General features: G+C 37.9%; 1 protein-coding gene across 2 annotated transcripts in view; it reads left to right on the forward strand.

Annotated features, from left to right (window-relative positions):
* Positions 1–15,140, forward strand: part of Csde1 (cold shock domain containing E1) — a 30,894-nt gene that overhangs the window by 14,289 nt on the left and 1,465 nt on the right. For both annotated transcript variants that reach the window (XM_059265979.1, XM_059265980.1), the window contains 13 exons: positions 1,852–1,933; positions 2,260–2,388; positions 2,506–2,631; positions 3,276–3,488; positions 5,762–5,902; positions 5,989–6,153; positions 8,140–8,247; positions 8,822–8,997; positions 9,317–9,429; positions 10,969–11,088; positions 13,106–13,284; positions 13,800–13,963; positions 14,788–14,920. In XM_059265979.1, the coding sequence (XP_059121962.1) occupies positions 1,852–1,933; positions 2,260–2,388; positions 2,506–2,631; positions 3,276–3,488; positions 5,762–5,902; positions 5,989–6,153; positions 8,140–8,247; positions 8,822–8,997; positions 9,317–9,429; positions 10,969–11,088; positions 13,106–13,284; positions 13,800–13,963; positions 14,788–14,920 (1,849 nt within the window). The remainder of the gene's footprint in view (positions 1–1,851; positions 1,934–2,259; positions 2,389–2,505; positions 2,632–3,275; positions 3,489–5,761; positions 5,903–5,988; positions 6,154–8,139; positions 8,248–8,821; positions 8,998–9,316; positions 9,430–10,968; positions 11,089–13,105; positions 13,285–13,799; positions 13,964–14,787; positions 14,921–15,140) is intronic.

A 15,140-nucleotide genomic window follows, 5' to 3' on the forward strand; every position in this document is an offset into this window, starting at 1 on the left:
GAATTGGAGAGAGTAAGATTAAAGTTGTGTAAGTGCTAGAGATACTAGGCTCTTGAACAGTGGAGATGCTCTAGACTAGTAGTGATTTAAGTTAGTATGGAAGCTAAAGATCAGCCAGGGATTTGGACATGAAGTCAAATTACATTGAGGCGGATCAGATTCTAGATGTTATTTTTTTTCTGGACTGACTTAAGAGGTAGATGATAGACTAAGAAGGAATAATTGAACAGTGTGTGTATGGATCATAAGTTGTTGGAATGGTAGAGAAAAATGGAAACTGGGTTGGGGGTTTCTATATTATTAATTTCTTAGACCAAGTGTCTTTTTTTTTTTTTTTTTAAAGATTTATTTATTTAGTATACAGTGTTCTGCCTGCACATATGTCTGCAGGCCAGAAGAGGGCACCAGATCTCATTTCAGATGGTTATGAGCCACTATGTGGTTGCTGGGAATTGAACTCAGGACCTCTGGAAGAGCAGTCAGTGCTCTTAACCTCTGAGCCATCTCTCCAGCCCAGACCAAGCGTCTTAATTGAACATGAAGTACAAAACCAGGGAATAGATAGGCAAGTTTCAGATGGGAGCCACTGAAAACTTTATTTTATATTTAATTTAATAATTCTTATCTGTGCCAAAGACTTGTACTAGATAATTTTTACCTAGTACTTTCTTATTTAATTTTTTTGAGACTGGGTCTCTATGCAGCCCTGTCTGTCTTGGAACTCATTATGTAGACTAGGCTGGCCTCAAACTCCTGGCTCTGCTCCCTGAGTGCTGGGCTTCAAGGTGTGTACCACCATGTCCGATAGTTATTTAATGTGTATGTGTGTGTGCTGCATGCATACAGTGCCTCAGGGAGCCAGAAGAGGACATCATGTCCCCTAGACCTGGAGTTTACAAGTGTGGTGAGCCACACCTGTGCCCCACCTGGGTGCTAGGTACTAATCCCATGTCCAGCTTCTACACTTAAAGTCCTCAAAAGACCATTACTTCAGTTATTTGTACAGCTGAATTTATACAGCTGCTCTTCTCTTACAACATTGACTCCCAGCAATACTATTTATTGTCTTATACAGTTTACACTATCTTTGAAATAGACTTGAGTTTATATTACTATTGTTTTGTTCAAAGATTGAGGCAGTGTATTAACATGAGGTGTTTTAAGTGTTTGCAGTTCTCTAATAGGGTGACTGTCATTTTCAAAATAGGTAGTCTCCTATCTCCTGGAGGGCAGGAATAAGATGGTAGTATGCGCCTTTTATCCCAGCACTCAGGAGACAGAAGCAGAATGATCTCTTTGAGACAGCTTGGTCTACAGAGTCAGTTCCAGGACAGGCAAGGCTACACAGAGAAACCCTGTCTCAAAAAACAAACAAAATTAAGATAAAAGAATGGCTATTAAATTTAGCACTTACTGATAACATACCATTTATTCTTACCACCAATACCTTATTTTTTAACATGGAATGCTTACCTGGCTGTAAAACTAGAGGTTTTCCACCTTTGATGGTATTCTAGTATGTCTTTATTTCAGTTCTTCTGTTAGAGTTGTCACGTAGAGTAGCACATCATATACACAAGTAAAAGTTTGTTTTGTTTTTAATTTTTAAAAGTAGTTCATAAATTCATGGGGGGGAAAAATCCATGAACTTTAAGTTAGAAAAGACTGGGAATTTGAGCAGTTCTCTTTTATACAGAAGGGTCAGATATTGTAAACCTTATATTTATTCTTAATAATGACAGAATTTTTAGACCTAGAAAAATATTGGTTTTTTTTTTTTTTTTTTTTAAGACTTAGTAGTTTGTAACCAACTCAAATAATTTAACCCTCTTGATTTCTTTTTTTCTCCAGCACTGGTGCTGTAAGTGCTCGTAACATTATGCTTTTGAAAAAGAAACAAGCTCGCTGTCAAGGAGTAGTTTGTGCCATGAAGGTAATTGATAATAAACTTGAAAGTTTTAGGTTTGTTGTTGTTTTTGAACTTCTTTTAAGCTTTGTCTTACAAACCGGGAACCACTCAGTTTTCCTGCCTTCTGCTTTAAGACTATTTCCTCATTAACTTAAACTGAGTTTCATTAATCCCTTGATTACTAATTCTGTAAGTCTTTGCTAATTCTGTAAGTCTTGGTAAAGGTAGGGTTAACCAAGTTATACTGTTTGGACTATAGTATAATTTTAAGATAAAGCTTACTGATTTTTTAAGTTGTACATTGATTGGTAATTAATGTTCTTGTGTTTGGGGGGTACTTTTTGCTTTAGGAGGCGTTTGGCTTTATTGAAAGAGGTGATGTTGTAAAAGAGATATTCTTTCACTATAGTGAATTTAAGGGTGACCTAGAAACCTTACAGCCTGGAGATGATGTGGAATTCACAATCAAGGACAGAAATGTAAGATGGTTTATTCACTAACTTGATCATTGGCCTTTTAATGTTAATAGTGGATTGTATAATTAGGAAGCACTTAAAATTATGTGACCCCCTGCCCGTTCCAACCTCTTGATTTAGGGTAAAGAAGTTGCAACAGATGTCAGACTATTGCCTCAAGGAACAGTCATTTTTGAAGATATTAGCATTGAACATTTTGAAGGAACTGTAACCAAAGTTATCCCAAAAGTACCTAGTAAAAACCAGGTGAGTTGCCTTTATTGGAAGATTCTTCTTTTGACTAGTGAGTAGTACAGTATTATGGGGGGGGGGATACACTAAAATTGTAGTCTGCTTGATAAATTGTGTATAGTGGAAGTATTAAAAAAACAAACAACTAAATCCTAAGGGTATGTCTCTGGCAGAGGGCTGTCTTAGCCTGCGCAGGGTCCCTGTACTGCAGAAAGAAAAGACAAACTAGTGAATGGCATGTTGATGGGTGTGTTTTTACTTACTGAGTGATTGAGAAAAGACCAAAAGAGATGTTATCTACATTGGGAAAGTTCCTTACTATATTGGACTGCATTTGCTGCTTCTTTTGTTTTCCATTTGTTAATTTGTGGGGAGGTAGAGTGAGAGGTGTCATTGCTGGGTAAATGTGGGATATAAAAGGCTAAAAATGCTTAACATTTCTTGGTATCATAATGCAGTCTTAACTGCAATGCTTGATTTTATGGTTGTCATGGGACCTTAGCTCATGAAGCTTTCATATTGGGCTTTATAGTGTCAGCACTTATTTTTTCCTTTCAGGGTACTATAATATAAGCTATTTACCGTGTGTTCTTCTTGTTTGACTTAGAGCTAAAAAGGATGAGAAATCTCCAGCTAAAATCGTTTTTCCTTCTCATCAGAATGACCCATTGCCAGGACGAATCAAAGTTGACTTTGTGATTCCTAAAGAACTTCCCTTTGGAGACAAAGACACAAAATCCAAAGTGACCCTGCTGGAAGGTGACCATGTTAGGTTTAATATTTCAACAGACCGACGTGACAAATTAGAACGAGCAACCAACATAGAGGTTCTATCAAATACATTTCAGTTCACTAATGAAGCCAGAGAAATGGTGAGTGTTTAGTAGTATTGGATTTTTATCTAACATTTAAGGTTCAGTGATGGATTTTGATTTGTACTATTAAGTGACAACTTAGACTGATGATTTAGTAAAGAAAGGTGCTTGCTTCCAAATGTGTCAGCCTGAGTTCAAGCCCCAGTATGTACATGATGAAAGGAGAGAGCCAACTCCTTCAAGTTGTTAGAGGAACTAGTGTGAGCTAATGTGACTCTTTACCCTGTTAAGTAGCTAGGAACCATGCATACTTGAATTAGTCTGGGCATCTTTCTTTTTTTGGTTTTTCTAGACAGGGTTTCTCTGTGTAGCTTTGCGCCTTTCCTGGAACTCGCTTTGGAGACCAGGCTGGCCTCGAACTCACAGAGATCCGCCTGGCTCTGCCTCCCGAGTGCTGGGATTAAAGGCGTGCGCCACCACCGCCCGGCTCTGGGCATCTTTCTTACTCTCTTAGTTATCTTAGAAATATATATATAAGTTTAGATTGGAAATCTGGATGATTGCTAATGTAATGTTAATAAGACTTCAAGAAGTATATTTTCTTAAGATTTACTCTGTGATGTTTAGTAAACACTAGGTTAAACAATGCTAAATAGGCCTCACTTCTCTTATAATGCTTTGCATATTCTTTTTAATGAGTATGTCTAGGTATGGTGTGTGCCTGACATGTTACCCAGATTTGTCTTAAAAACATTCTAGGCGGGCGGTGGTGGTGCACGCCTTTAATCCCAGCATGTGGGAGGCAGAGCGAGTTGGATCTCTTGAGTTCAAGGCCAGCCTGGTCTACAGAGCGAAGATCCAGGACAGGCACCAAAAACTACACAGAGAAACCTTGTCTCAAAAAAACAGAACAACAAAAAGAACATTCTGTGGACTGACTTTTCTCAGATACAGTTTGTATTTAGTGTTTGGGGTCATACCATCAGTGACATGTCTCAGTGTTGTCAGCAAAAACATAATTTTTCTAAGTTCCTTGATGTTTTTTGAGACAGGATTTCTCTATAGTCTTGAACTCTGTAGATCAGGTGGGTCTTGAACTCACATAGATCCACTGCCTCTGTCTCTCCAGTGCTGGGATTAAACATGTGTACCACCACAGTGCTAGCCCTTGACTCTGATTTATGTATGCTTGCAGGCCAGAAGAGGGCACCAGATTTCATTACAGATGATTGTGAGCCATGTGGTTGCTAGGAATTTTACTCAGGACCTTTTGAGAGCAGCCAGTGCTTTTAATCTCTGAGCCATTTCTCCAGCCCTCCTCCTCCTCCTCCTTTTTTTTTTTTTAAATTAAATTTGTTTAATGTGTGAGAGTTTTCCTTGCACGTATGTGTGTACTGTGTGTGTTTGGTGCCCACAGAGGCCAGAAGAGGGCATCAAATTTTCTGGAGTTAAGAGTTACAGGTGGTTGCAAGCTGCCTTGTGGTGCCTGGGACCAAACCTGAGTCCTACAAGAACGATAAACCATCTTTCCAAATTCAAGTTTCTCAGGCGGAGTCTCTTTTTTTATACTCTATGGTATAAAGTATATATCCTGGTTTTCATCAGGAGTTTGACAAGGATTAAATGTCAAAATATTCAGAACTAATAGTTATCTATCTCTGCAGTAAATACTCAATGTACGATTAATTGACAAATGGATAAGAATTCGTGTTATTTTAGTAAACATGAGTGCTTTGCATGTTCCAAGTTTTGTGGATATAGTGATCCACAAAGCCTGCATTTTCATATAGGGTGAAAGAAAATATGAGGAAGAAACAAAATATTACATTTTATTCTTTAGATCTTAAGTTCTTTCTGTGCCCAAATTCATAAAAGATTTTGAAGTAGTAGTGAAGTATTGCTCTTGTCATTTATTCATGAGGTATATCAGTAAATATTTGAAATTCTTATGTTACATTCTCATTTGGCTTTTTATGAAATATGGTGTGTGTGTGTGTATATATATATATGGTTATATTCATAAGACTTTTATAATGTACATTTGTCATAGAGTGGCACTTGGAAATTCTCAGAATTACTGGGGTTTAAATACTTTTTTGAAAGTTGGTTGGGCTCCAGTATGTAGATGGGCAGTCCATATTTGACATGGAATATATAAGAAGATAGTATTTTTAAGAAAAAATATGTTGAAATTAGTTTGTACATAAATGAAAAAAATCCTAAACTGATAAAATATTCAGATTGGTGTTTTGAAGGAATAACTTGATGGTGATTCTAAACTTCTGTTTTTGACAAACTGTTCAACCAATAAAACTTTACTTGGGTTTCAGGGTGTGATTGCTGCCATGAGAGATGGTTTTGGTTTCATCAAGTGTGTGGATCGTGATGCTCGTATGTTCTTCCACTTCAGTGAAATTCTGGATGGGAACCAGCTCCACATTGCAGATGAAGTAGAGTTTACTGTGGTTCCTGTGAGTAGTTTTTGGGAAAAGTGTTGAGGGGTGGTTTTCTTCTGTTTTCTTTGTAATTTTAAAGTTAACTTTTCTTTTATTTGTAGGATATGCTCTCTGCCCAAAGAAATCATGCTATTAGGATTAAAAAACTTCCCAAGGGCACGGTTTCATTCCATTCCCATTCAGATCATCGTTTTCTGGGCACTGTAGAAAAAGAAGCCACTTTTTCCAATCCTAAAACCACAAGCCCAAATAAAGGCAAAGACAAGGCAAGTGTTTTGTGATCCAGTTGGTTTATATGTCTTTTATGTTTGCTTACAAAACAGATTCAATGCAGTCCACATAATAAACCATTGTCTCCTTTTTTAAATTCTCTATACACCAGCCATGATGGTACTGGACTGTGATTCTAACATTTTTAAGGTGGAGGCTGGAATATCAGTTCAGTCATTCTCAGCTATGTAGAGCAAGCATTCAGACAAGCTTGGTTTTTAAAGTATTTGTAATATTAATATTTCTTAGCTTCGGCATCTTGGACATTTTGCAAGTAGGATGTTTTAGCAGTGTTCTTGCTTCCCAATATGCCAGAAAAAAATGTCCAAAAGAATTGCAAAATGAACTGTGGGAGGCAAAACCACCTCATTTAAGAACCACTCATCAAGCCGGGTGGTGGTGGTGCACACCTTTAATCCCAGCACTTTTGGGAGGCAGAGGCAGGTGGATCTGTTAATTCGAGGCCAACCTGGTCTACAAAGCGAGTAAACCCTGTCTTGAAAAATTAAAACAAAAACAAAGAGCCACTCGTTAAAAGCCCTTCTAATGTGATTAAAGTTTTCCAAATTGGATATATCGCATTCATGCATTTCCAGTCCATTTATTAACAAGTCCATTGACTATGCAGAAGTCTAAGTTCTGCTCTCACAAATATATTAAGTTGTGGGAAATGATTCTTACAGGATGTGCAGTTTTCTCTAGTCTCACAGGTGTTGGGGTTGCTAATAAGCAGTATAATATTTGCCAGAAGGACCAAATTAAATTCCCAGCAACCTCCCTTCTCCCATACAAAAGCAAGTTTGTGAGTACTCTGGCAAAGTAAATAACTGGGAAGGTCTGGAATGGTTCTGTTAATATGTTGGCATTTAATATATAGAGATGGAAAAGGGCATTTCTTACAGAAAAGAGGTATAGATAAGGGAAAGGGGACAGGGAGGATATCTTTAGAAAGCAGCAAGTAACTAATTTGAAGAAGGTGGATTTTGGTTTTGGTTGAGGGAGAAGAGCATTGATGATTGCTGAGTTCAGTGATGAACTTGGACTTTGTTGTACACTTAAAGATTGTCAGTTGGTGAATGGCATCAGGCGTGTACTTAAGGAACATAATGTTATTGGTGTAACACTAAATGGGGTAGTCAGTTATAAGGTACATGAGAGTTACTAGAAAACAAATCATTTAAAAATAACTACCATTTGGGGCCATTGTACTGGTTTGGTACTGCGGTTTATTTAACCTTAAGACTTTATGGTAACTGGGGAGATAATTTGGCTAATACAAATTGCCTGTCTGGTAAATTGCTCATGTTTAATAACTTAATGTATAAATAATCTTAAAGAATGTGAATTGCAGAAGGACACAAGTGAACTGGCTTTGATTATGTAATAGCAGTGATGTGTGGAGTGTAGGGAAGAAGACATTAGTGATATATGAACATTATTTCTATAGAAATGATGTTAAACTACAAAAATTATGTACAGGTTGTATATAAAATATGTGGGTGTGAAAATTATTGTTAGTGTGGAAATACTAGTATATCATCATCTATCAAGTGCTTTGATTTATGCTAGATTTTAAACCAAGTTTTAATTCCTTTCACAATGATACTAATGGCCAAACACTGAATTGCTGTAGGACAAAAAAGAGGATACTTCAGCTGCTACTTAGGAATATTAGTGTCGTCTTTATGAGAAGGCTAAGCTTCTTGCTGCAAAAATTTTTTTCTTGGCTGGAAATGGACATACCTGACTTAATTTCTGATAAAACTGAAAAGGCTCAGTGATAGTAGATTGAGGCAGTTCTGAATGAAGGCAGGCATACCTTTTATTCATGTGTTTTATCTTATATTATTTAGAGAGTCCTGAAATTCCTGTGGCTCTGCCTCTTTGTGTTACGGATTTCTAAGTTCTGTAGTTAATTCTTCTCTTTTTTGTTATAATTTGTTAGTGTTCTTGATATATATTTGTATTTTATATTTTTTTAGGAGGCAGAAGATGGCATTATTGCCTATGATGACTGTGGGGTGAAACTGACTATTGCTTTTCAAGCCAAGGATGTGGAAGGATCTACTTCTCCTCAAATAGGAGATAAGGCAAGATAATTCTTACTTGAAGAAAAGTTCATGGTTATCTCAATCATAAACCCTGATGGATACTTTAAATTTTGTTAAGTTTGGTGGAAGTATTTTTGCACGTGAAAGGTTAAATTGTAATTAAAATGGGGTCTTGTGAGCGTCTAAAACATAATACTAGGTTTTTAAGCATGAGCTGTTTTTAGAGACAGATGATTACACCTGTAACTCTAGCACTCAATCGGCAAGGTGCACAACCATTAGATACAATTAAACGTATCTACAAGAAAGCTTAAAGTATGTACTGAAATAGAGCCCAGTATAAAAGTATGCCAAAGATTTGTTACCTTTTTCAGGCAGCCTTCTTTAGAGAGATTAAGACTACCAAGAATTGAGGGGTAAAACTTAATCCTTTATGAAAAATGAGTTGAGACATTAAGTGTTTTCCCGGAAATTATTCTAGTAAAGTAATTGCAAAAGAGATCTGGAGTAAAAAGTGTGGTGTGGGTGTGTTTCGGGTTTGGTTTTTAGAGTTATAGAACTTGACGTGGAAGTAAGTGACAATGATACTAATGATCATCCTTATTTTTTGTAGGTTGAATTTAGTATTAGTGACAAACAGAGGCCTGGACAGCAGATTGCAACTTGTGTGAGACTTTTAGGTCGTAATTCTAACTCTAAAAGGCTCTTGGGTTATGTGGCAACTCTGAAAGATAATTTTGGATTTATTGAAACAGCTAATCATGATAAGGAAATATTTTTCCATTATAGGTAAGGAATGCCATTTGGGCAGCATACTATTCATATTCTTTTGCATCAGAGTTTCAGAAAATTTAATCAGTTGATACTTTTTTGGTAATTATAGTTTATGAGACCCAGTTTTCCTACTTGTAATTATGGCAAGATGTATACAGAAGTTACTCATCTGCCAAAAACATAAGAGATGCACTTACCTGCCTTTTCATGTTTCTTCCTCAATAAAAGAGTACTGTTTTGTTGTAAATATTGGTACCAGAGTGATGTTGATTTGGTATACACAGTTATAGCATATAGTGTAAAGTAATGTCACTTTATTTTCCTTTCCCTTCAGTGAGTTCTCTGGTGATGTTGATAGCCTGGAACTGGGAGATATGGTTGAATACAGCTTGTCCAAAGGCAAAGGCAATAAAGTCAGTGCTGAGAAAGTAAACAAAACTCACTCAGGTAATGAATTGTGACTCCTAGTCATATCCTGTGCTTTGATTGGAAGATAGTAGATAGGGTGGAAGAGGAGGATAAGGATAAGGTTCTATAACATTCGCTGTCAGGTGCCCCGATCAGCAGTACACCTTGGCTGTTTGTCAGAGATCCATTTCTTACTCCTACCTTGGGTTTCTGAAATTCTGGATATGACAGTTTGTTTTAGCAAGTTTTCCTGATTTGGGTAATATTTAAGAGGTAGCATTTTGAATTTGGGGGCTGTGAGAGTTTAAAACAGGGTCTCACTCTGTAACCTTGGCTACACTGGAACTGGCTGTGTTGATCAGGCTGGCCTCAAACTCAGAGAACCGCTGGCTTTACCTCCTTAGTGTATGTGCCACCATGCCTGGCTCACATCTGATTTTGGAGTGGGATGGGGAATTAATGCATTTCTAATAATTTTTAGGAATTGTATTCAATGTCTTTTTTTTTTTTTAAAGCACCCTTGTGTTTTTGTTTTTGTTTTTTTAATCCCAGAAATATTATACATTCTCTATATAAATACATCTTAATGCTGTTAGGGAAGTAGGCACTCTCCTGATAGACTACTTTGGAGAATCATAGGTCTAAATGTAAAAAATGAAGGCAGTCTTAGTTGTTTAGAGTCTCTGGTTTTGGGTGAGTGGGCTTCTGTGTTGCACGTGGAGCCCAGGATCTAGCACTTGACAGGTGCAGCTCTAGCATCTGTTTTTATTCAGCCTGCAACTCTGTTTTGGCTTTCTTTGTCTAAATTCCCCAAACAGTACTCTACCTTGAAACTTAGGGATAGGGTAGCTAAGACCATCAATTTTGATTCCACAGATACCTAAGTACACAATATGTTTGATGCACTAGAGATATAGTTGTGAGGAAACCAGACTGGGTCCTAGTCTTTTATGTTTATTTTTTGTGGGGTAGAAAAATAGAAATGACAAGAACAAAAATATTTGTTGACTATGGTTAAGTGATTATTAAAGAAACAGAACTGGCTTCAGATTCCCTGTTTCAATTTTAGAATATCAGGCAGCCAGCTAGTTGAGGGTGGCTCACACCTATAATCTCAACCGGGTATGATCTTGAGTTCTAAGTCAGCCTGAACTACATTGTAAGATCATTGTGTGTGTGTGTGTGTGTTTGTGTGTGTGTGTGTGTGTGTGTGTGTGTGTGTGTGCGCGCGCGCGCGCATGCGCGTGCGAGCGGGCCAGGGAAGGAGGAAAATGGGATGGAGAGATGATTCACTGGTTGAAAACTGTATGCATAATAAATAATGTATGTTCCTTTAAAGGACCTAAATTCCAGGCTCTACCTCATGTAGCTCACAGTTCTCTATAAACCAGCTAAAGAAGATCTGATATCCTCTTATTGCATCGGGTACTACAGTCATTGCAGAGAAATAAAAATTAAAATCCCTAAAAATCTAAACAAAAAAACATTCACCTTATATGTACATTGGGCTTACATTTTTCACTATCCATCAGAGTTTAAAATTGCTGAGTGAAAATTATATGTGCATTTGTTTTGTAGTGAATGGCATTACGGAGGAAGCTAATCCCACCATCTACTCTGGTAAAGTCATTCGTCCTCTGAGAGGTGTTGATCCAACACAGATTGAGTACCAAGGAATGATTGAGATTGTGGAAGAGGGTAAGCACATCACTGACACACAGTGAAATCTGCCATGTCTTCTGATGAGCACTTAACAAGGTTTTAATATATGATGGGGTTCATTGCATTTGTTTTCAGTTTTTTTTTTTTTTTTGGAAGCTGAGTTTAAAAGAACTCCTTTCTTCCCATGCTTAATTTTATTTTTGTACTCCTTGAAAATAAGGTCAACCTGGACTAAACTGTGAACAAATGACTGCTATGCTGAATGTTTAATGGTGAATGATGATAATCAGTTGTTTTTAATCCGTTAGTCATTACGTTAGTAACTAGTTTATGAACTTCCTGAAGTACTGTTCCTTAACACCCAGGGATCATCCTCCAGGTGTTGGCTATCTCCATTTTTTACTTCTATAATATTCTCTCCCACTTCAAGCAATCAGAGTTTTGTTACTTATTTTTTCCCAATAGCCACCACACAGAAAGTCTGACTTTATTTGAAAAGTATGCATCAAATAATTGTAATAGGTAGGGAATGCTGAATAATTAGGATAACAGGGTTAAGTTGAAACATTTCACTCAAATGATGATGTCTTATAAATAGAAGAAATCCTTGTATCATCTGTAAGGCAGAAAGAATATAAAATAGGGGAGAACAGCCGGGCGGTGGTGGCGCACGCCTTTAATCCCAGCACTCGGGAGGCAGAGCCAGGCGGATCTCTGTGAGTTCGAGGCCAGCCTGGGCTACCAAATGAGTCCCAGGAAAGGCGCAAAGCTACACAGAGAAACCCTGTCTCGAAAAACCAAAAAAAAAAAAAAAAAAAAAAATAGGGGAGAACAGTTAATTTGTAGAAAAAAAGGACCGTGATAGCCAGTGCTTTAACACATGAGGTTCTTAGAATTTTTGTTTTACATGAAATACCACTGTTGTATTTCCCCTCCCTCATCATAACCCTCCAAATAGGAATTGACTTTGTGATCCAAGTAATGTTCTGCCTGACAGATCGATATGTAGACTACTAACTTTAACATGTACCATCTATCAGTTGTCTTGGGGTGGGGGTGGGGGGCGGCGTTTGAGACAGGCTTTCTCTGTGTGACAGTCCTAGCTTTCCTGGAACTCCCTTTGTAGACCATGCTGGCCTTGAACTCTCAGGGGTCTGCCTGCCTGTGCCTCGCAGGTGCCAGGATTAAAGGCATGTGCCGCCACCACCCAGCTTTTTTAATGTAGTACTTTGATATCAAGTATTAGTTCAGTTTCTTCAACTTTAAAAAGATATCTTTAGCCTTGGGAGAGTCTATGAAAATTGTGAATCATAGAAATGTTAATGATTATACCTCTTCACAAATTAGTCTGCTGGGATTATTTTAAACATTTGGGTCCTATATGTTTTAGGTGCTGAAACTTAAAAAAAAAGGGGGGGGGAGTGGTAGTGGCACTCAGGAGGCAGAGCCAGGCAGATCTCTGAATTTGAGGACAGCCTGGTCTACAGAGCGAGTTCCAGGCCAGGTACCAAAACTACACAGAGAAACCCTGTCTCAAAAAAACAAACTTACCCCTTTAATTGTCAATAGCTTTACTGAGCATTTTTAGCTCAAGGTTATTTCTGTTGTTAATTCATTAGCTTTGTCTGAATGCTGAGTCAATAAGCAGGTCTGTTATTTTCTATCTCTTGCATTGGTCTCTAGGTCACTTCTTATTGTTACAGTGCAGGACAGGGTAGAGGGGTTGGAGCAGATGAGAATAGATCCTCTCTCTAAGAGAACGGAGCCTGGATTATAGTAATTCTGAATGTCAGATTTATGCATTGGTTCACCTATGCCTTGTTACTTTGCCACCTGGTCTGTATTTTTGCTGGTTGGCTCATAATGCATTTTACAAGTTAGTCACTTGAGCTATTAAGGTTTGTTTCTGTTTTGTCATCTGCTTCCATGTTAATTTTTAACATTTAAGATTCCTGTTAAGTTTTAACTCAAAACTTTATGTTTAAAATAATTATAAGGTAACAACATGCATTTTCAGTGTGTATATTTAGACTTTGTGCCACTTTGTTTACAGGGGATATGAAAGGTGAAGTGTATCCATTTGGCATAGTTGGGATGGCCAACAAAGGGGATTGCCTACAGAAAGGGGAGAGTGTCAAGTTCCAGTTGTGTGTCCTTGGCCAAAATGCACAAACTATGGCCTACAACATCACACCCCTTCGTAGGGCCACTGTGGAGTGTGTGAAAGATCAGGTAATTAAGTACTATGTCTCTGGATCTGCATCTGTCCTTTGATATGTTGATAAGGAAGTGTCAACAGCCAGTATCTATGTAATTTCAGCCCCCTATGTAGCTTTGACTGGCCTGGAACTCAGATCTACCTACCTCACCCTCTTCAGTACTGAGATTTTAAACTGCCATGCCTGACTCATGAAGTTTCTATTTAGACTTTATTGCTTTGGGAGGACAAGGGGGTGGGGGGAGTGACAACATTAGCAAGAAGAAAATAAGAGTGATTATTAGTAATTACTGTCACTCAGTGGAGACTTAGTCATGCTTATAAGAAGATGAATGGCAGTCATTTCCAGGTGTTACTTTCCTGATGAATTCTATCATACACCTAGCTGAATTTGGTACATCAGTATTAATGGCATGTTCTATAAGTCCTTTTTAATTAAGGTTAGCATTCTCTTTCAAAATGAAGTGCTTTTCCTTTCTGTAGTATGTCTTCTCCATGTAAATTTTGTGTGTTTGTTTTCTTTTTCTAGTTTGGCTTTATTAACTATGAAGTAGGAGATAGCAAGAAACTCTTTTTCCATGTGAAAGAAGTTCAGGATGGCATTGAGCTGCAGGCAGGAGATGAGGTGGAGTTCTCAGTGATTCTCAATCAGCGCACCGGGAAATGCAGTGCCTGTAATGTTTGGCGAGTCTGGTGAGTTCATGTGGATTGTGGTTGGATTAGTAACTGTCCTGAGCTCATCCCTGTAATTTGTGTGAGCTGTGCTTTGCCAGCTTTCTTTCCTTTTCTACTCTGTTTGGGTTTATTAGGTACTATTTTCCACTTCTACCTCCATCTAGTTTTGTCTTTTACTCTTGTCATTGGTTTGAGACAGATCTCAACTTTATACTCAAGACTGGCCTTGAGCTTTGTGACGTGTGGCATCTGCCATATCTTTTTCTACCTCTAGTATTCATTGTCTGACCTTGAGTCTCATAAACCTGACCTGAGACACACTTGGGTACTGTGATGTGTTAGCACTGAATGTGCTGGTCTTTGATATTAAAAGGTTATATAATTCTTGTTCTTAAGAAATTCAGCTTATTAGCTTTTTTTTTTTTTTTAAGTCATTTCTAGGTCTTGTGCCGCTTAAATGTCTAATTTTTATACCTTAGTCATCATGACTGATGCTAATAGGATTTTTAGTCTCATCATTGTTCCCTTTAAAGATAGCAATCTAGAACTTTTTTTCATATTAGACTTAAGGTTTTCCAAATGTGTTACTGTGTTTTGTTATCTGTGGAATTGGTCTCTCTGTAGATGTGTCTAGGGTCTCACTGAAACAGTTCTTGAGAGCACCTATCCGATAGGTTGCAACTGAGCTGGGAAAAGTATATATAACCAAACTTGTTTGTCTTGTCTTACTAGCTGTCTAAGTTGAGGCAAGAGTCCCCCTCATTAAAAGTGAGTCATTTGAGTAGGAAACTTACCCACTGATGATGCCTTATTCCAGTTTTTCCTCACTTTCACATTTACAGTGAAGGCCCCAAAGCTGTTGCAGCTCCTCGACCTGATCGATTGGTCAATCGCTTGAAGAATATCACCCTGGATGATGCCAGTGCTCCTCGTCTAATGGTTCTTCGTCAGCCAAGGGGACCAGATAACTCAATGGTATGATTCCATTGGGGATTTGAGGGAGGTCAACTGATGATCTTACTTCAACTTAAAGAACTTAGTGAAGCAAGGATTGCTTATCATTAGTTAGGGTTCCCTAACACACTGAAACACATCGATTCACTCCCTAATTGATGCTTTTCTGTAAGAGACAGGGTTATGCAGATCAGAGTGGCCTTGAACTCCCCACTCTGCCTCCCCTTGACCTGTGGTAGGA

Source organism: Peromyscus eremicus, chromosome 6 (genome assembly GCF_949786415.1).
Source record: "Peromyscus eremicus chromosome 6, PerEre_H2_v1, whole genome shotgun sequence".
NCBI lineage: Eukaryota > Metazoa > Chordata > Mammalia > Rodentia > Cricetidae > Peromyscus > Peromyscus eremicus.